Here is a 23,064-nt window from a genome sequence, read left to right as displayed (position 1 = left end):
GCTTTCTATTTTTGGACTGTCTGCAGGCACCCAAACGTCAGCTTTGAGGGCAGTTTGGAATGGTCAAACAGGAATTGTAATCCAAACCGCTTTATTCATTGGCTCAGCTTTCATAAGTGTTCAGCTTTTGCTCAAGTAAACTTACTAAAATTTCAAAATTTAGCAACAGAGTTAACCTTAAGAAAGTAGAACACAAGAAAAGAGAAAGTAATAAAAAGTTTTTAAAAAAAACTAAAAATACAAGTGGAGGGCTTCAGTGTATCATGGGGTTCATGTTGACCCTGAGTGGGTTGCGGGTGGGTGCGAGATTGAAACACCGCTCACTGGCCTAAATTTCAGGCCTGGGTATTTTAACTTTTGGGTGTCATTTAAATGTCTCCAGTCCACTTGCTGCACGTTCCCGGTGCAACTAGGGCACAGAGTGGTGGCTGTTGGAGAAAATCGGGCTGGCCTTGGCCACCTATTGGCTTGCAGGAAAGTAGTGCGAAAGCGGGCTTTGGAAGGGACTTGCAGGAATGAAGGGAGCAAAGGAGGCAGTGCCTTCCCTTGTGGGAATCTGAGGGGGACTCCTGCTCGTCCTGGTCTCGCAAAGGAAATGTTTAACTTACCTGACGATCGTCTTCATCTTTACCACCAAGTGCTGACCTGCTTCAGCCTGATAAGAAAGCCACGGCAACCTCCTCACTGAAGTCGCGGTTAAAATGTCATTGGGGTTCTATTGACGTAATAGAACCCTGCTTTGCAACAATTCATGAGGCCCCTGCTGGCTATAGGTGGCCATTTTATCTGCTTGCACACTCCTGCCGGTTAAAATTGGAAAAGGCAAGAATGTGTCGAGCTCTGATCGAGTAGGTGACTTGTTCGTTGTCCATCTGCCCAATTTCCACCAGGCAGGTAGGGTTAACACCAATCCACTATGTGGGACCACAGTTGCCCACATGGTGAGTTCTTGGTCTCAGCTGTGGGATGGGGAATGAGCAGAAGTGAGATGAGGTGTTTCTATACAAAGAGGGAAAACCCGGGGAAGATCTCCTCAAATATCTTTCTCCTCCTTCTTAGGTGGTCCCTCGAATCGAGGATGACTTGCTTCCACACCAAAAAGGGATGAGTTCACAGGTGTTTCAATGAAGGACCTAATATTCCATGTCCCGAACGACATGTTGAAGGGCAGAAGATGCCTGTGCGTGGATTTTCTTAACATGCGGTGGCCGTTGCACGCCAGCCACCACACAGGCTTGACAGAGCTAGGTCTTGGTCCAGTGGCGAGGATTAACAAAGACAACTGGAGACCAGCTCTGCTGTATGGACCTAGTGCGCACACATTGCAGTGTGGGCTGACCTGTGCTGCCCCAGGGTCCTCGCCACAGCTGGGCCCTGAACTCCGGTCTCTCTTGGGCCCCAATCACATCGCTCTGCAATCTCTCGCCACTCTTTCGCCCCGGCCTCACCGCCCCTGCTGTACCTGTCCACGCTCCAATCACCAGCTTGGGTTATAGTGACGCCCAATCCAGTCGCCCTCCTCCAAAACGTTGCTCTCCTGCACCAGCTCACGCTGCTCCCTAAAGTGGCATGCCACCACGCTGTCCAGGGGCCGCTCATCGCTCATGGTCCTGACTTGCCGCTGGTGTTCTCATGCAGGTCGGGGCCGCCACAATACCTTTATGCATCTCGTGTCGGTCTTGGCAGGTCACATGCTTGCTGTCTCATCAATGCTGCATAGCACAAATAGACCAAGTGAGCCGCAAGGTAAAGGAAATGTCTATCCAAGTGTGGAAAGCACCCACACATATAAATAGGCCTGCTTATCAAAAATCCCCACTTTTGTTATGCTGATGTTTCAAGTTACCTTTTCCTATTGTCAGGTTGGTGATTGTTGCCAGGAATATGTGCAAATTGTCACCTGTCAATTGTAAGGAGATTCCTGTGTTCTCTCATTTCATGTTCACTTTCATGTACGAGAGCGAAGCAGCATCTTCAAAGTAGTGATCTCTTTTAAATATTTGTTATTGGTCTGAACTGGAATGTCACTTCTGAAGTGATTTTAAAAAAAAAGAATGTTTCTGTCGTTCGCTTGTATTTGCAGCAGGCAATTTCATGTACATGTTACGTGCTAACCATCTCGGTGATAGTACTGAAGGATCCAGACACACTGGGGCTGGAAAGAGTGTCAATAACTGTGAAATGGACATAACTCTGAAATATCACTGTGTACATAAAACAGATATGAGGAAAAATAACTCAACTGTACATGTGACTTCAGATACAATAAATGCTCAAACTTATCAAATGAACAAAATCGAAGCAGTAAAATGAAGTAAGTGCATTACTCCAATTGAACTTGAGGAATTGGAAAGCGCAGTGTTTTGACACAAAATGGTAACGGTTTAAAAAAAAAGACATCTGCAACTCAGGCATTCCTATGTATTATTATATCTTTGTGTTGGGCGTGCTTGCTATTGAGGGAGTGCAGCGAAGGTTCACCAGACTGATTCCCGGGATGGCAGGAGTGACATATGAGGAAAGACTGGATCGACTAGGCTTATATTCACTGGAATTTAGAAGAATGAGAGGCGATCTCATAGAAACGTATAAAATTCTGACGGGACGGGACAGGTTCGATGCAGGAAGAATGTTCCCGATGTTGGGGAAGTCCAGAACCAGGGGTCACAGTCTAAGGATAAGGGGTAAGCCATATAGGACCGAGATGAGAAACTTTTTCACCAAGAGTGGTGAACCTGTGGAATTCTCTGCCACAGAAAAAGTTGTTGAGTCCAGTTCGTTGGACATATTCAAAAGGGAGTTAGATGTGCCCCATACGGCTAAAGGGATCAGGAGGTATGGAGAGCAAGCTGGGGTGGGGTACTGAGGTTGAATGATCAGCCATGATCATATTGAATGGCGGTGCGGGCTCGAAGGGCTGAATGGCCTACTCCTGCACCTTTTTTCTATGTTTCTATGTGTTGGGGCGGGGGTAAAAGGCTAAATGTAAAATTCAAGACCATGCAGTCTTTTGACACGCTTTTTTCCTTCTTCCTTTCAGGTGGTGCAGTCCCTGGGATTTGCTATTTACCGGGCACTGGATTGGGGTTTGGATGAGAATGAGGAGCGGGAGTTAAGTCAGCAGTTGGAGCAGCTTATTGACCAGATGGCAAACAATGACTGTGAAGGTAGCAATGGCACAGCCGATGAGGGGTACAGTGGGCAGGATGACGAGGAGGAGGGCGATAGTACACCGCGTTCTGTGAAGACTTTTGAACACGTAATGAAGGCATGTGCTGCACATTTAATGGATCGTAAAGAAGCCGATGCACATTTTCAAGCAGTCTGCAGGGCATTGTTTGTGGAAACCTTGGAGTTACAGACATTCCTGGTGAAAATCAAAGATGCTAAAGAGGTAAGACCACAGTTCTTTGTAGGGCTGGAGAACGGCAGGTGTTTTAGTTGGTAAATTATTGTATTAGGAGGCCAGGCCGCTTCATATGGGAACTAAACCCGAAAGATAATGTCATTGGTTTCAGTATGGTGGTTATTGGCTGTCCAGCTCGGCAACCAGGCAAGTGACATGAGATAAGAACCCTTATCTTTGAGATATGGGAGAAAAATTGCAGGCGATCCAATTTTTTTTTACGGAAGTACCACGTGGTCCCGGAGGAACAAATACTTGCGCTCCGAGGCCTCGATGCGCAGCCCAGTGCAGAGGCCCGCGTATTCTCGGAGCGGATGCTCATCCTGGGATCACGTGGGCATGGGCCACCAATCACAATGTAGTATTCTCATTCACAGTAATGAATGAGCTCCGAGCTCCCAGCTCCCATTGCTATCAATGAGAATACCCGTAAAATCAAATAAAACACACATACAAATTAAAAGAACACTTCACTTTTTAAAAATTAATCGAAATTGCATTAAATTAAATGTTTGAGAACAATTAATTTTTTTGTAATTTTAAAAAAAGCAATGTTTTAATAGTGTTAAAAATAAACTTAACTTCGTAGACAGGGTTTTTAATATAAAAATAAGTAAAAACATTTACTTTTTTCTATCCACTAAAACTCTTGCGCTGGTAAGAGTTTGAAGGGCATTCGTTGGCAAGAGTTGGGCAAATAGCCCGCGATGGCCCTTCTCCCGGGGATGCAGGGGATCTGTCAAAAGACATTTTGATAGATCGCAAGTGCCGGGTTCAGGCACATGCGATTCGAGTGCCTAAACCTGGAACTTGCGTGCGCACATCGTACACACCTGGAGAGGCCACAATTTCAGGGTCATTAGCTCAGTCTGGCTATTGGGTTTGCTGGTATTGGAATGGTACTTTTCACCCAAGCTCATTAACCCATCATAGAATCATAGAATGATTATTGCACAGAAGGAGGCCATTTGGCCCTACCAGCCCGTGCCGGCTCTCTGCAAGAGCACTTCAGCTCGTCCCAGTCCCCCGCCCTTTCCCCGTAGCCCTGCAACTTTTTTTCCTTGAGGTATGGGCGAATCTACTCCAGTATTGGATAGTACTGTGCAGCAGAACTAGTTAACATTAACGTTGAGATATGGCCTCTTCTGTTAAATTAAGAATCCCTTATGTAAAGTTAAAAACAAGTGCCGCGCCTATCCATGATTTGTATTAAATATTACTTCCCCAGTAGCGTTTTTGTACTGCGGTGTTTCTGCAGAGACTACATAGCACTCCTATGTTTGCTATCAGGATTCAAGCTGCTGATCCTTAAGACTGGCAGAAAGGGAAAGGTTTGTATTTCATCAGTCAAATCCTAGTGATGAAGGAATAGAGTCTTAATCAACTGGATGAGAACATGTACTACCCATTGCACAGCCCCTTTAAAGGCAGAGGCTAACTATCAGAGGTCCCTGTAAAAAAAATCAAACCGCTAACGGGGAATTCTAATGAACCGCATTTGTTTTAGATTTCTCTTTTCGATTCCCTTGCCCTGTTAAATACCAAATGATGATGAAGTAATTGGAGGGGTGAAGGAGTTACTGAGGCTGGCTGGGAGCTGAATTAATGTTGATGGAAATAGTCATAAACTGATGCATGATTCAGCTAGAAGCGGCAATTATCAGCTCCCTCATGCTGTTTTGTTGAGCAAGCCAGAACCCCCAATAATATCTTAAACACTTAAAGGCTTGCAGTTTAAACAAAAATATTCATAAATTTATGAACCACAACAAAGGCTGTTAATGTTGATCATGAATCTCTGATCTATTTTTTTTAAAGTGTACCTGCTGGTGAGACTCCATCATTTTTTAATTTAATAGTTAAAAAATATATTTTTCCTTGAGGAAAGAGCACAGATATTTTACCAAGTCGCTGTACAGTTTGTCACACAGTACATACAATGTGATATGTTCATACATTGGGGTACTTGGTATGTTGTGCAAAGACTGACAACAGTGCACTGTTTGGGGATCAGGATTACTTGACGATGGGTCCTTGGTATTTGGTTGGATCAGAGAATTTACATCGATGTTGATGGACCTGGTCAAGTCAGGGCATTGTCCTTTGTGAAGACTAGACGGAAGCTTTGTTTTGCCTTTTGAGAGGTGATCGAGATTTATGTGAGAGTTGACTGGGTCATATGGGTTACGAGGAATGATTTAGACTGCGCGGTACCTTCTGAGTTCTATAGACACACACACGCGCACATTTTTTAACACACGTCGTTCGGTCACTTAACACAAGATTAGTCTAACCAACAAGGCCCAAAGGTGACCTGCTCTTTTGCCAGTAGCGCTGCTACTTTTAGTCTGCTTTTGATCGCCTATTGGTCTCCTGTGAGATCTGGTCACCTATTTGCCCCCACCCTGTGGGTATAACATTCACTCAGTCCAACCCTGATGGACACCACTAAGACCATCAGCTCAAGTTGTGGTCTGAACACACATCCTGGCACTGGTCCTCTGTTCCACCGGGTTGCCTATTTGTCCTGCCATGATCACTCATATATCAAACACACTTGAAATGATTCAAGGAAGTGAAATGTTTGGTGGCTTTCCAAAAAGGTCAGGCTTTATTCACAAGAGAATTTAACTGTGAAAATCATTTGAACAGGTAGCCATCTAGCCTCCAATTTCTTTCTCAAGAATTTAGACCCGCCATACTCTGAGCAGATATTTAAAAATATCCTTCCTAGTGCAACAGAAAAAAAAACAGATTGTTGTGTATGTAATAACTCGATAGACTGAATACTGTAAACTAACACAGGTACAAACCTGGCTCTGCTTTATTAGGGCCCAAAGTGATTACATTACATGATGACTTGCCTTTTATACCTGGGCCCCACACACGTGCGTCCAGCCCAATGACCTCCGACAGTGGCGCCACCTGGTGGCTAGTAACCCCAAGCATACATACATGACAATATCCCCCTTTAAGATATTAGTAACAATCTTTTTACAAATTGAGACGGTCCGGGGCTTTCCAGTCCTGAGTTGATTGTCTCAGTTCAACTCCAGCCTTGGGCGAACGTTCTGAGTCTGTTGTGACTGGGGACTGGGTAGCCGATCTGATGGGAGTGGCAGTGACCATGTCAGGGATTGAAAATCCAGATTCATTGATGACAGCGGAGTCCTCTGATGACTGAGGGTAGGTTGGTTGGTCACTGATTGTGTCTTCCTCAGACTGTTCCGGTTCATCCGTGTGCCGCAGCTTTATCTGATCAACATGTTTCCTGCGTGTTTGCCCATTCTTGAGCTTAGTAAACACTCCTTGGCCGTAACAGTACCGGCGATCCACTTGGGACCTTAACCATAATTTCGTACACACACAGGATCGTTAACAGAAATGTCGCGTGACACAGCAGTGCGATCATGATACCACTGCTGACTTTGACGTCTATTCAACATGATCATTCAAGTCAGGGTGAACAAGAGAGAGCTTGGTCTTGAGACCTCTCCATCAATAGTTCAGCAGGGGGGACCCCGGTAAGCGTGTGGGGTCTTGTCCTGTAACTAAGCAATTTACATGACAAGCGAGTCTGCAGTGAGCCTTGAGTTACACGTTTCATACTCTGCTTGATGGTTTGGACAGCAAGCTCCTCTTGACCATTTGAATGGTGCTGATCTCACATGTTTGATAACATTGAGTTTCATGAACTCTTGAAACTTCAGACTAGTGAAGCAAGGTCCATTGTTGCTTACAATGATGTCGGGCAGACCATAAGTGGCAAACATGATATGAAGGCTCTCACTGGTAGTGTGGATGTACTGGATGACATGATTATACAATCTGTCCACTTGGAATATGCATCCGCCACAACTAAAAACATCTTTCCCAGGAAGGGACCTGCAAAGTCGATGTGGATCCTGGTCCATGGTTTAGATGGCCACGACCACAGACTCAGCGGCGATTCCGCTGGTGCTTTACTTAGCTGCATGCAAGTGTTGTACTGATGGATAGAAACATAGAAAATAGGTGCAAGAGTAGGCCATTCGGCCCTTCGAGCCTGCACCATCATTCAATGAGTTCATGGCTGAACATGCAACTTCAGTACCCCATTCCTGTTTTCTCGCCATACCCGTTGATCCCCCTAGTAGTAAGGACTACATCTAACTCCTTTTTGAATATATTTAGTGAATTGGCCTCAACAACTTTCTGTGGTAGAGAATTCCACAGGTTCACCACTCTCTGGGTGAAGAAGTTTCTCCTCATCTCGGTCCTAAATGGCTTACCCCTTATCCTTCGACTGTGACCCCTGGTTCTGGACTTCCCCAACATTGGGAACATTCTTCCTACATCTAACCTGTCTAAACCCGTCAGAATTTTAAACGTTTCTATGAGATCCCCTCTCATTCTTCTGAACTCCAGTGAATACAAGCCCAGGGTGATACAGTCTTTCTTGATATGTCAGTCCCGCCATCCCGGGAATCAGTCTGGTGAACCTTCGCTGCACTCCCTCAAGAGCAAGAATGTCCTTCCTCAAGTTAGGAGACCAAAACTGTACACAATACTCCAGGTGTGGCCTCACCAAGGCCCTGTACAACTGTAGTAACACCTCCCTGCCCCTGTACTCAAATCCCCTCGCTATGAAGGCCAACATGCCATTTGATTTCGTAACCGCCTGCTGTACCTGTATGCCAACCTTCAATGACTGATGTACCATGACACCCAGGTCTCGTTGCACCTCCCCTTTTCCTCATCTCTCACCATTCAGATAATAGTCTGTCTCTCTGTTTTTACCACCAAAGTGGATAACCTCACATTTATCCACATTACACTTTATCTGCCATGCATTTGCCCACTCACCTAACCTATCCAAGTCACTCTGCAGCCTCATAGCATCCTCCTCGCAGCTCACACTGCCACCCAACTTAGTGTCATCCGCAAATTTGGAGATACTACATTTAATCCCCTCGTCTAAATCATTAATGTACAGTGTAAACAGCTGGAGCCCCAGCACAGAACCTTGCGGTACCCCACTAGTCACTGCCTGCCATTCTGAAAAGTCCCCATTTACTCCTACTCTTTGCTTCCTGTCTGACAACCAGTTCTCAATCCACGTCAGCACACTACCCCCAATCCCATGTGCTTTAACTTTGCACATTAATCTCTTCTGTGGGACCTTGTCGAAAGCCTTTGAAAGTCCAAATACAACACATCAACTGGTTCTCCCTTGTCCACTCTACTGGAAACATCCTCAAAGAATTCCAGAAGATTTGTCAAGCATGATTTCCCTTTCACAAATCCATGCTGACTTGGACCTATCATGTCACCTCTTTCCAAATGTGCTGCTATGACATCCTTAATAATTGATTCCATCATTTTACCCACTACCGATGTCAGGCTGACCGGTCTATAATTCCCTGTTTTCTCTCTCCCTCCTTTTTTTAAAAAGTGGGGTTACATTGGCTACCCTCCACTCCATAGGAACTGATCCAGAGTCTATGGAATGTTGGAAAATGACTGTCAATGCATCCGCTATTTCCAAGGCCATCTCCTTAAGTACTCTGAGATGCAGACCATCAGGCCCTGGGGATTTATCGGCCTTCAATCCCATCAATTTCCCCAACACAATATCCCGACTAATAAGGATTTCCCTCAGTTCCTCCTTCTTACTAGACCCTCTGACCCCTTTTATATCCGGAAGGTTGTTTGTGTCCTCCTTAGTGAATACCGAACCAAAGTACTTGTTCAGTTGGTCTGCCATTTCTTTGTTCCCTGTTATGACTTCCCGTGATTCTGACTGCAGGGGACCTACATTTGTCTTTACCAACCTTTTTCTTTTTACATATCTATAGAAGCTTTTGCAGTCCGTTTTAATGTTCCCTGCAAGCTTCCTCTCGTACTCTATTTTCCCTGCCCTAATCCAACCCTTTGTCCTCCTCTGCTGAGTTCTAAATTTCTCCCAGTCCCTGGGATCGCTGCTATTTCTGGCCAATTTGTATGCCACTTCCTTAGCTTTAATACTATCCCTGATTTCCCTTGATAGCCACGGTTGACCCGCCTTCCGTTTTTTATTTTTACGCCAGACAGGGATGTACAATTGTTGTAGTTCATCCATGCGGTCTCTAAATGTCTGCCATTGCCCATCCACAGTCAACCCCTTAAGTATCATTCGCCAATCCATCCTAGCCAATTCATGCCTCATAACTTCAAAGTTTACCCCTCTAAGTTCTGGACCATGGTCTCTGAATTAACTGTTTCATTCTCCATCCTAATGTAGAATTCCACCATATTATGGTCACTCTTCCCCAAGGGGCCTTGCACAACGAGATTGCTAATTAATCCTCTCTCATTACACACACCCAATCTAAGATGGCCTCCCCCCTAGTTGGTTCCTCGACATATTGGTCTAGAAAACCATCCCTTATGCACTCCAGGAAATCCTCCTCCACCGTATTGCTTCCAGTTTGGTTAGCCCAATCTATGTGCATATTAAAGTCACCCATTATAACTGCTGCACCTTTATTGCATGCACCCCTAATTTCCTGTTTGATGCCCTCCACAACATCACTACTACTGTTTGGAGGTCTGTACACAACTCCCACGAATGTTTTTTGCCCTTTGGTGTTCTGCAGCTCTACCCATATAGATTCCACATCATCCAAGCTAATGTCCTTCCTAACTATTGCATTAATCTCCTCTCTAACCAGCAATGCTACCACAACTCTATCCTTCCTGAATGTCGAATACCCTTGGATGTTGAGTTCCCAGCCCTGATCATCCTGGAGCCACGTCTCTGTAATCCCAATCACATCATATCTGTTGACATCTATTTGAACAGTTAATTCATCCACCTTATTACGGATACTCCTTGCATTAAGACACAGAGCCTTCAGGCTTGTCTTTTTAACACACCTTGTCCCTTTAGAATTTTGCTGTAATGTGGCCCTTTTTGTTTTTTGCCTTGGGATTCCCTGCCCGCCACTTTTACTATTCTCCTTTCTGTCTTTTCCCTCTGCCTCTCTTTTCTTTCCCTCTGCCTCATTGCATAGGTTCCCATCCCCCTGCCAAATTAATTTAACTCCTCCCCAACAGCACTAGCAAACACTACCCCTAGGACATTGGTTCCGGTCCAGCCCAGGTGTAGACGGTCCGGTTTGTACTGGTCCTACCTCCCCAGAACCAGTTCCAATGCCCCAGGAATTTGAATCGCTCCCTTCTGCACCAATCCTCAAGCCACGTATTCATCTGAGCTATCCTGCGATTTCTACTCTGACTAGCACGTGGCACTGGTAGCAATCCTGAGATTACTACTTTTGAGGTCCTACTTTTTAATTTAGCTCCTAGCTCCCTAAATTCGTCTCATAGGACCTCATCCCATTTTTTTACCTATATCATTGGTACCTATGTGTACAACGACAACTGGCTGTTCACCCTCCCTTTTCAGAATGTCCTGCACCCGCTCCGAGACATCCTTGACCCTTGCACCAGGGAGGCAACATACCATCCTGGAGTCTCGGTTGTGGCTGCAGAAACGCCAACCTATTCCCCTTACAATCGAATCCTCTATCACTATTGCTCTCTCACTCTTTTTCCTGCCCTCCTGAGCAGCAGAATCACCCATAGTGCCATGAACTTGGCTGCTGCTGCCCTCCCCTGATGAGTCATCCCCCTCAACAATACCCAAAGCGGTGTATCTGTTTTACAGGGGGATGACCGCAGGGGACCTCTGCCCTACCTTCCTTACACTGCTCTTCCTGCTGGTTTCCCATTTACTATCTGGCTGAGTACCCTTTACCTGCGGTGTGACCAGCTCGCTAAACGTGCTATTCACGTCATTCTCAGCATCGTGGATGCTCAAGAGTGAATCCACCCGCAGCTCCAGTGCCGCAATGCGGTCCATCAGGAGCTGCAGGTGGATGCACTTCCCGCATATGTAGTCATCAGGGACAGCGGAAGCGTCCCTGACTTCCCACATAGTACAGGAGGAGCATAACACGTGTCCGAGCTCTCCTTGCCATGACTGAACCCTTAGATACACTTAAGTTGGCAACAACAGTGCTAAATGCTACTTACTGATAAAGAAAGAAAAGAAACACAACAATCACCAGCCAATCACTTACCTCCTTGGCTGTAACGTCACCTTTCGATTTCTTTCTACTTCTTTTTTGCCTTCTCCCTGTAGCTACACAAGCACGGCTCAGCGATGCACCTCCCGAATCTCTCCACGCACCTGGAACTCCCGATAGATGATTCCAGATCAGAGTCAATTCCAGGCTACCATACATGAGACCTGGCAATGGCTTTCATCATGACAATACCGGGATGAGTGCTATGTGGATCATGTACAAATTTCTCTCTGCCTTTCTTAGGCATAACAACACGATTACCACACAGTAAACATAGAAAAACATAGAAAATAGGTGCAGGAGTAGGCCATTCGGCCCTTCGAGCCTGCACCGCCATTCAACAAGATCATGGCTGATCACCCACCCCAGCACCGCCCCCGCACGCCCGCTTCACATCCCCCCGACCCCCCCCAGCTGCAAGGACCACATCCAACTCCCTCCCAAACATATCCAATGAACTGGCATCAACAACTCTCCGCGGCAGGGAACCCCACAGGCCAACAACTCCCCGAGTGAAGAAGTCTCTCCCCATCCCAGCCCACCCCCCATCCCAAGACCATGCCCCCCCCCCCCACCCCCCACGGCTCCGGACCCACCCAACATCGGGAACACTCCCCCCACAACCAACCCGCTCCGCCCCGTCAGAATCCTTCCCAAATGCCGAACACCCCCGGATGTCGAGCCCCCAGCCCCAGCCACCCCGGAGCCACGCCCCCGTGACGCCAACCACACCACATCCACCAACCGCCATCTGCACAGTCAACCCGTCCACCCCACTCTGAACACTCCCCGCACCGAGGCACAGAGCCCCCAGGCCCGCCCCTCCAACACACTTCTCCCCCCCAGACCTTCGCTGCAATGTGGCCCCTCCTGTCCCCCGCCCTGGGTTTCTCCGCCACCCCCACCTCCACCACTCTCCCCTCCATCCCCCGCCCCCGTCTCCCCTCATCTTCCCTCTGCCTCCCCGCACAGGGAGCTCCCACCTTGGGGGTGGTAACCTTCTGGGGCTGTGAATTTTAGCCCCCAGCGTGGAAGTCCTGCTCCTGCCACAGAATTGGCCTTACCACCCCTCAATGGAAGTGGAATGCAATTTCCCACACTCCACTTCCTTTGGAGGCAGTTACCGGGGCACGACTGGATGCTCCTGTGACAGTTTGAACTGGTGCTCTCCACTCTCTGTCCTGTGACAGTGGGAACTGGTGCTCTCCACTCTCTGTCCTGTGACAGTTTGAACTGGTGCTCTCCACTCTCCTGTCCTGTGACAGTTTGAACTGGTGCTCTCCACTCTCCTGTCCTGTGACAGTTTGAACTGGTGCTCTCCACCCTCTCTCTCCTGTGACAGTGGGAACTGGTGCTCTCCACTCTCTGTCCTGTGACAGTTGGAACTGGTGCTCTCCACTCTCTGTCCTGTGACAGTTGGAACTGGTGCTCTCCACTCTCTGTCCTGTGACAGTTTGAACTGGTGCTCTCCACTCTCTGTCCTGTGACAGTTTGAACTGGTGCTCTCCACTTTCTGTCCTGTGACAGTGGGAACTGTTGCTCTCCACTCTCTCTCCTGTGACAGTGGGAACTGGTGCTCCCCACTCTCCCGTCCTGTGACAGTTGGAACTGGTGCTCTCCACTCTCTGTCCTGTGACAGTGGGAACTGGTGCTCTCCACTCTCTCTCCTGTGACAGTTTGAACTGGTGCTCTCCACTCTGTCCTGTGGCAGTTGGAACTGGTGCTCTCCACTCTCTCTCCTGTGACAGTTTGAACTGGTGCTCTCCACTCTGTCCTGTGACAGTGGGAACTGGTGCGCTCCACTCTCCCGTCCTGTGACAGTTTGAACTGGTGCTCTCCACTCTCCCGTCCTGTGACAGTTGGAACTGGTGCTCTCCACTCTCCCGTCCTGTGACAGTTTGAACTGGTGCTCTCCACTCTCCCGTCCTGTGACAGTTTGAACTGGTGCTCTCCACTCTCTCTCCTGTGACAGTTTGAACTGGTGCTCTCCACTCTCTGTCCTGTGACAGTTTGAACTGGTGCTCTCCACTCTCTGTCCTGTCTGATTGAATGAATCTGACTGAATGAAATGAGTGGCTTGTGATCTGTTTCCAGTTCAAACCGAAGACCAAACAGGTATTGATGCATCCTTTTAACCCCATACACTAACTAATGCTTCTTGTTCTACCATTCTTATAGGCTCTTTCCACCTTTGACAGTAGGAACTGGTGCTCTCCACTCTCCCGTCCTGTGACAGTTTGAACTGGTGCTCTCCACTCTCTGTCCTATCTGATTGAATGAATCTGATTGAATGAATATTTTGTCATTGCGACATTTGTAAGGTTTGGTCTCATCACCCATTTGCTTGGGTATGGCAGGCACAACGTTTCACAACCGATAATATCGGGTCCTGGCTGGTCCAGGTCTTAACTTGTTGAGCCGTGACAGGGGTTCCTTCACTTTCAAAAGCATCCATAACTAACAGTAGGTCTGCAGGTTGTGGCGTCTCCACCTCCGGTGTGGGCAACGGCAGATGGCTTCGTGCATTAGCACAATTCTCGCTGCCAGGTCATAGCGAATGACAATCATAGACAGATAATGTCAGCGTCCACCTCTGGATACGGGACGATGCATTGGTATTTATACCTTTGTTTTCCGAAAACAATGAAATGAGTGGCTTGTGATCTCTTTCCAGTTCAAACCGAAGACCAAACAGATACTGATGCATCTTTTTAACCCCATACACACAGGCTAATGCTTCTTTTTCTACCATGCTGTAGGTTCTTTCCACCTTTGACAAACATTTAAAAGCAAAAGCAACAGGTTGTAGTTTACCCGACTCATTAACTTGTTGGAGCACGCAACTAACTCCATATGACGAAGCATCACAGGCCAATACTAGACACTTACACGGATCATAATGTACCAGCAGCTTGTTACAGCAAAGCAGATTAGTAGCTTTCTCAAAAGCTCAATCTTGAGACGCACCCCAAACCCAGTTGTCGCCTTTTCTTAGCAGCATGTGCAGTGGTTCTAATGAAGTGTTCACTCTAGGTAGGAAATTATCGAAGTAGTTGAGTAGATCAAGGAACAAATGCAGCTCTGTCACATTCTGCGGCTTGGGCGCATTTTTGATGGCCTTGGTTTTCGAGTTCGTAAGCCTGATGCTGTCAGTAGCAATTTTCCTCCCCAGGAAAATTGGGGAGGAAAATTGCTGGTGCCATGAAGACGCACTTCAAACATTTCAGTCTGAGTCCAACTTTGTCAAGACGCTGTAGAACCTCTTCCACGTTGTTCAGATGTTTGCCGATGTCACGATCTGTGACAGGATGTCATTTTGGAACACGACGGTTCTCGGGACGGACTTCAGTAAACTCTCCATGTTCCTCCGAAATATGGCTGCAGCCGAGCGAATTCCGAAAGGACACCTGTTGTAGATAAACAGCCCTTTGAGTGTTGATGCACGCAAGTTTCTTCGACGTCTTGACCAGCTCCTGTGTTATGTAGGCCGACGTCAGAACCAGTTTAGTGAATGATTTCCCCCCCGCCCCCCCAGCTAGTGTTGCAAACAAGTTATCAGCCTTTGGTAATGGGTATTGATCCTGTTTCGAAACTCGGTTGATCGTAACCTTGTAGTCTCTACAAATCCTGACAGTGCCATCACTCTTCAACACAGGAACAATGGGGCTGGCCCATTCGTTAAATTCGACCGGTGATATGACCCCTTCACGTTGAAGTCTGTCTAGTTCGATTTCGACCTTCTCCCTCATCGTGGAAGGAACCGCCCGAGCTTTATGATGGACGGGTTTTGCATCCGAGCCAACGTGGATCTGCACCTTGGCTCCCGTGAAATTGCTGATGCCTGGTTCAAACAGCGAGGTGAACTTGCTCAGCACTTGAGCACATGCAGTATCATCCTCCGACGACAACGCTTTGATATCGTTCCAATTCCATTTGATTTTTTTCTAGCCAATTCCTGCAGAACAGCGTTGGACCATTGCCTGGAACAATCCATAACGGTAAATCGTGAACCGCACCATCATATGACACCTTGACTACTGCACTGCCAATCACCATTATGAGTTCTTTAGTGTAAGTACACAACTTGGAATTGACTGGACTCAGCTTAGGCCTCACAGCCTTCGTAACCTACAGCTTGTTGAATGTCCTCTGGCTCATTATTGATTGACTCGCACCCAATTCCATTAGTACCGGCACACCGTTAAGTTTCACATTAATCATTATCGGTTAGCTCTTTGTTTGGAGTGAATACGTCCATATACTTCCTCCTCTGGTATCTCTGATTGCATACCGGATCCGTGCTATACTGGTCATCATCCTCCATGTGATGTGTCACAGCACGCTTGCTCAGTTGCGGAAACATGCGCTGGAGATGCCCCAGTCTCAAACAGCCTTTACAAATGTACTGTTTAAACTGACACTGATGAGGCCGATGATTGTCCCCACAACGCCAACACGGTGAAATCGGATTCATTCCCGTTGGCGGACTTTGGGCAGTCACAGGTTTCACATACGCAGTCGAGTAGGCCCTGCCATATGCAGCTCAGCCAAACGACGATACAATCTTGTTTGCAGTACTTGCCGAGTTCTGATTTTTCGATGATATCTGCTTTAAGTTTTTGTCCATCGTCATGCATGCCTGGACAATCGTGATGGCCTTGATCAAATTCAGTGTCTCCGCCGCCAGTAGTTTACGCAGGATCACCTCGTGGTTGATGCCGATTACGAAGAAGTCCCGCAGCATGTGTCCCAACACGTTTTTGAACTTATACGGTCCAGCTAGACGTCTTGGGTCGGCAACGAATTCCGACACATCCTAGCCCTCAGACCGAACATGCTTGTAGAATCGATATCATGAGATGATGATGCGCCTTCTGGTTTGAGGTGGTCACATACCAGAGCACACAATTCCTCATTGTCCTTGACTGTTAGATTTGCAGGCAAGAGAAGATTCTTTGAGTCGATAGATTTTCAGACTGCAAACCGTGAGGAAGACCGCCCTGCGCCTAACTGCGTCAGTGGGTTCCTCCATTTTATCGGCCACGAAGTACTGGTCCAGGCGAGGTACAAAATCTGCCCAGTCCTCTCCCTCCATGAATCTCTCCAGAATTCCAATTGTGCTCATTTTTGCATGCGAAGGTTCTTAAGTTACCTCGTCACCAAATGTTGTGTATGTAATAACTCGATCGACTGAATACTGTAAACTAACACAGGTACAAACCTGGCTGTGCTTTATTAGGGCCCAAAGTGATTATATTACATGATGGCTTACCTTTTATAGCTGGCCCGTGCACATGTGCATACAGCCCAATGACCTCCGACAGTGGCGCCACCTGGTGGCTAATAACTCCAAGCGTACATAACTGACACAGATGAAACCAGAAAACCAGGAACAAAATAAAACTCTGCCCTATGCAAATACCATAACAAATGTTCATGAGATGATTATCAGCATTATGTGCTTATGACACATTTCTAACTAATTTAAGGCTTGGCTATTTGATTTTGTTGCGGCTACTGATGATTATCTAGTGACACATTAGCAGCATTGGTTGATCTATTACAATAGTATGTAGCACACCCATAAAACCCACGTTGACTGCAAGCATTCTTTGCATTTCAGTGCCTGTAATAGATACATGCCATTAATACCTCCATGGTTTCCTGCTTTGCGTAAGCCAAAGCTGCTTTGTGTTCTATTTGGATGGTGGTCAGCCAGCCGTCATAACCAGCCTGGCTCCACAAGGCCTCGCCAGTATGCGGGCCTGACCAACATTTCCCGCATTTGGGTGTCTTGAACATAATATCACAATCCCAGTTTGGGTCTTCCACATGAGCTGTGGTGGGAGAATAATTAGAGAAAGTGAATTCTCTTGTATGGTCAAAAAGATAGGTTTTAAGGAGGCTTTTGAAAGAGGGACAGCAATAAGAATTCTTACAATGTGAGCTCTCGAGTTTGGGGTCAAGACAGCTAAAGGCTCTTCCATTTTAGGCAAGAGGTGACGTGGTTAAAAATGAAGCATCTGATCTGAACAGTTCTACAAACTTACTGGACATCTCTACATTACCCTTAATTAAGTTATTCTCTACTCCCCATCCCTGCCTCCATTGCATCATTCTTGCACACACCTATCATGGCATTGAGTTTTATGTTTCCACAAAGATGCTGCATTTTTTTATTTGTCCCTGTCTTTTCATTATTGGAGCAGCATTTATAATGTTAAAAACAAATCTCGTGACTGTTTAACTACAAGAAACCCAATTGGCATTATGAGTGATTTATGACGGGTAGAGTCTAGCTGAATAAATTTACCCAAGGTGAATGTAAACAGATCAACTGGCCCAGATTTTGCATTCCACATACCGTCGTAAGCCTTGTAAACGGCCCTGCATGTGCAAAAATCTGGAATTTGCGATCTGCCAAGGGTCGCCCTTGATATCATCCGCACTGATTCAAAAGTCACTTGCGATGGTGCAGAGTTGGGCTATTTGCCCCACTACTGCCTAACAAATGCTCACTGAGCCCTTGCTCCATGGAAAAGCAGGCATAGAGCCTTCTTTCACCAGTGTAAGGGTTAATATAAATCTTAAATTAAAAACTTAAAAGTAAAAAATCATGCACAAACACTTAAATTAGTTTATGTACATTTTAGCCCAGAATAAAAGGATTAAAATTATTTTTCAAAAAATTTAATTTTAATTTTAAATGCTTTATTGAAGGGACTTTTAATTAAATGTGAAAATGGAAACATTTTTATTCCAGTTGTATAAATTATTTTTTATTTATTTATTTGGGGATTCCTTGTATGCTTATGGGGATTCCGTTCGTAAATGGAATTCCCATAAGCATATGAGGAATCCTCCTTTCTGATTGGAGGAGCTGGCCCACCTGATCCCAGGGATGCTTCCAAACCGCCTGCGTCCCTGGGGTCCGTGGGCCTGCAGGCCCAAGGCCTGAAGTCTCCGAAGCCCGGGAGACTGAAGGTAGGTGAGGATTTTTTTTTCAGGTCGGAGGAGTACTCCAGAGGTATGCCTCCGACCGCAAATTCTGGCCCATTATTTAATTTGCTAAAAACTCGGAGGGCTATAAAGCAATCCTGTGTATTTACTGAGTTAATTACATTCCCATCGGGCTCTTACGCATTGTCTGACCCATAGGTGTTAGGTGGGGCTGTTCTAGGGCAGGTCAGCATCACTGGAAACTAACAGTGTGTGACTTTCATCTGTTTCACTGCTACTCGAACCTACTGAAAACAGAATGTCTTTCGAACGCTTTGCCTACAGGCCACTGTGTTAACAATCAACAGTATTTTAATCAGTGAAACATTTTAAACATTGCATCAATAACATTTCAAAAATGTTTGTTTACAAATTTCCCTGAAATCATAGGTTTGGCATTAATCATCACACACGTCTTGGTAGTTACCTGAGCTCCACCTTGCACAAACTCCAACATGCCCAAATCGACGTAAGCTGCATTGTATCCAAAGTCAGTCACTTAGCACCACACTCCCAGCGACTTCTGTTGGCTCCCTCATCTCCCAAGGCATTGATTTCAAATTTCTCATTCTTGCTTACAAATCCCTTCATGGTCTTGCCACATGCTATGTCTCTGTAACCGTGCTCAGGCTTCATCCTGTGTCGCCTCTCCCTGCTACCCTCCTGTGTGCCACACACTTCCCCCACTCCATGTCTGGAGCAGAGCTTTTAATCATCTCACACCTGCATCTACAACTCTCTTCCTCAACCTAAACCGCTCTGCCTGACTACATCTCCCGCCCCACTTTCAAAACATCCACAAAGACTCTTTGACCAAGATTGGTGAACAACTCAAGGCTGCTTTAAGGGTTAGTGTAAGTTTCAGTTACCGCCCCTAAACTTTCTCCTAACTCCTGCTGTATGTCCATTGCCCCCCCCCCCCCCGCCCCCCATCACCACCCCTTGGCATGCATCTTTGGATATTCTGCTACATTAAAGCCACTAATAAAGAGCAAGATGCTGTTATAGAGTGTTAGCCTCTGACATCGGGAAGCAGTGTTGCAAATTGTAGTCTGCACTCCGAGCCCTCCTGTGAACTGAGGATGGGACGGGATGGGGGACCAGATTTTTCAGTCTTGTTTTGGAGAGGTGGAAAAGCTGGCTGCTGATGGACTTGTTACTGCAGCTCCTGATCGTGTTTCTTGGTGCATCTAACGATGTGTGACATCGATTGTACCAGGTGTAGTGGGGATATCCACAGGACGATAAACTGGTTCAGTGGAAGATGCAAAGTAGCGGAAATAATGGGCCGCATTGTGCTGTGGAGTTAATGGTGAGGCTAACGCTCCTCACTGTTATTTACATGGAAATCTGACAGCAACTTCTGGCAACCACATATGCGCAGTTAAACGTGGAAATCCAGAAGTTGCTGTCCGAGGTGTCCTGCTCAAAAAAAACCTGCAATAACGGTATCTCGCCATCTGACTCACCATTCAATACATTGAACAGCGTGAAGTTGCTGTATTTACTTACTTGCAATTTAACGATGTGGTAAGTCTTAATCACTGCCAAACAACCACTCTGGCACTGAAAATTAACTTTTACAAGTGTAGATTCTCATACCTTCAGATTTGAATTATTGTTGGAGATATTTAAAAAATGGCTGTCTTTAGGAGCCATTGGAAAAACATTGGACGGGGAAAGGGTTTCATATGGGACTATATTAGTGAGAGATTTCTAAAAGAAAAATGCTAACCCTAAAATTGAGAAGGAGACTACTGTAATGAATTTCAGGTTTATGAATAAAGTGCTCTGTTGAAACCCCTGCATTTAATCATTGTGTAAAATAGTAAAAAATTCCTGCCGTGGTATCTGTTTGCTTAAGAAAAGTATAGACTCTCTGGCTCCATGTTGTCGGAATCAATTTGAATGGAACACAAATGGGATGTACTGGGCTGGGGGGGAAAATGGGATGTACTGGGCTGGGGGAAAAAAAAATGGCATTATTTTCTGTTTTTAGGATTACCATTAAACTATCCATTAGCCTTGGCACAGGTTCTGAGAGTTAATGTTTGTCAATCTGGGTTGCAGTGTTTTGTTTGTGCCCATCTTCAATCTTCTCTCCTATTAACTGTTCCATGATTCAGACTTGTTCTGCGATCAACACTTTTATTAATATCAGATTTGCTATTTAGTGTGATGTGTGTAATAAAATCCCTAATAGTGCAGGAAATTCACATTACAGAGCCAGAAAATCAAAATGAGTTACAAGCAGATAATTTCTGTGTAATCCTCCAGTAATCATGTTGCTCTTTTTGTACGAACATCCTTGCGAATTGCATGCATGAAGCACATCAGGAGTCTGCATCCACACGAGCCCCTACAGCTCATATAAAACATTACCGCAAACACAACAATTACAGAGAGTAGGGAATAGTTTAGAATCTGTAATCAAATCGCTGTGTTCAAATGACTCTTATGAAATGCTCAGGTGTTTGTGTCACATTCCTTATCAAAAATTGTTACTTTAAAATATGCTTATCAAGGGGTGACAACATATTTTTACCACATTTTTGTCAAATGCTGTCTGCTCTGCTGGCCATTTCAGCAAACAGTAGACTATCGAAACACTTGATGACACACAAAGGATGCTTTTTCCCGGGTTATTTATTACTTTGTAATGATTCTCAGGCATTTTCTACCTTGTATAACAACACAAGCATTATCTTCAGATAAGATGAACAGTATTTCACTTTTATTACAATCCGATTGGAATCCCATGCAACATCTAGTAATTCCTATGTATTGCAGAGAGTAAGAAAATTCATGAAAATTATCTTATCCGAAAGGTCAGAATAGCAATGAAGCTGCTTTCTGTAAACCACATTTGTACACAATCCAAGTCCAGTGCAGAAAAGGATTTGGAGAAGGAAGGCTGCGTTTTATACAGTGAAGTTTTATGTGAGTTAAGTTCGTTTTAAAGGACATTTTTTTTTAAATGGGGGCTTATAGTATCTCTACCATTATTCCTGGCTGCTTTTTGAATGCAGCATCGAGGTGGAAGAAGGCTTATTGATAAGCATTTTGAGCATAATCGAAGAGCTCGCGACCTATGTGGAGGAGGCCTTACCCCCACGAGTTTACAGGCAACAGCGCTCATATCTGCAGCTCTCTGAGGCACAGTGCATTAGAAGGCTGCACTTCCGAAAAAAGGTGGTCACAGAGATATGCCAGCTCATAAAAACAGACCTACAGCTTACCAGCAGCAACAGGACTGCACTGCCCATCGAGGTGAAAGTGACTGCAGCACTTGCCTTCTATGGCTCCGGCTTCTTTCAGGCATCAGCAGGAAACATATGCTCCATCTCACAGTACGCTACACATCACTACATTCGCCAGTTGACTACTGCACTGTACGCACGCAGGATGGACTTTATAAAGTTCCCAATGATCAAGGAGGCACAGAATGAGAGGGCTGTAGGTTTTGGACAATTTGCTGGCTTCCCCAAGGCTCATGCTGCCACACAGCATCCTGCGAGCACCTTTACTCAATCCAGAGGTTTACCGAAACCGAAAGAGATTCCACTCCCATGAATGTACAGATCGTCTGCGATCATAATCAGCGCATCATGACAGTCAATGCCCAATATCCAGGGAGCATCCATGATGCTTTCATCTTGTGTGAGAGCAGTGTATCATACCTGTTCGAGTGTCAGCCACAAGTCCAGAGCTGGATGCTGGGGGACAAAGGTTACGGCCTCGCCACCTGGTTCATGACCCCGCCTCCGGAACCCTCAGACAGAAGCCAAGCATCGCTATAATGAGAGCCATGCAGCCACATGCAATATCGTCAAACAGACAATTGGAGTGCTCAAGCAGCGCTTCCGATCCTGGACCACTCTGGAGACTGACTACAATACTCCCCTCAGCAGGTCTCTGAGTTCATTGTGGTGTGCTGCATTCTATACAACTTCGCCATCATGAGGGAATAGTAATTGCCAATGGGGGATTGCAGGACCACCTCAGGAGAGAGGGGAGGAGGAGGACGAGGAGCCTGGTGATGCTGCCACCACCCCCCCTAGGGGAGGCCTCGTGGAGCTTTCGCAACTGCAAAAGCCTTACATCAGCAGCTCATAATTCAACACTTTGCTTGAAGAGTGAACGGCACGTTTCACCGTTGCCTGCCCACTCTATCCCACCATGTTGACTGTTATGTAATGATGTGTGTATTGTCCTGATACCTTAAATGTAATGTGAGCACTATGCCACACCACAGAGGGCGCTGTGGTGGGAAACCTGGAAGTACCGAGAACAGGTACTATACAAGGCTGACCACCACACCTGAGAGGCACTCTGGAGCTGAACAATAAAAGACGAAGGTCACAGCAGTTAGATTTACACCAGACCGTGTGGACTCAGTGATTTGTGTGCTACATACACCACATTGGCGACGAGGAAGCGGACGAACTCCACACAACCATGGTTACTCTGGGCTCGCTAAAGGATTTCACCGTGGGCAATGATTGGGAGGCCTTCACGGAAAGGCTCGAGTACTACTTCACAGCAAAC

General features: G+C 46.1%; 1 protein-coding gene across 1 annotated transcript in view; it reads left to right on the top strand.

Annotated features, from left to right (window-relative positions):
- Positions 1 to 23,064, top strand: part of spire2 (spire-type actin nucleation factor 2) — a 127,009-nt gene that overhangs the window by 22,225 nt on the left and 81,720 nt on the right. The window contains exon 3 of the mRNA XM_070896977.1: positions 3,041 to 3,394. Coding sequence (XP_070753078.1) covers positions 3,041 to 3,394 — 354 coding nt within the window. The remainder of the gene's footprint in view (positions 1 to 3,040; positions 3,395 to 23,064) is intronic.

This window comes from Pristiophorus japonicus, chromosome 13 (genome assembly GCF_044704955.1).
Source record: "Pristiophorus japonicus isolate sPriJap1 chromosome 13, sPriJap1.hap1, whole genome shotgun sequence".
In the NCBI taxonomy this organism is placed as follows: Eukaryota; Metazoa; Chordata; class Chondrichthyes; family Pristiophoridae; genus Pristiophorus; species Pristiophorus japonicus.
The sequence above is the reverse complement of the archived record's forward strand: the minus strand, read 5'-3'. Positions and strand labels throughout refer to the sequence as shown.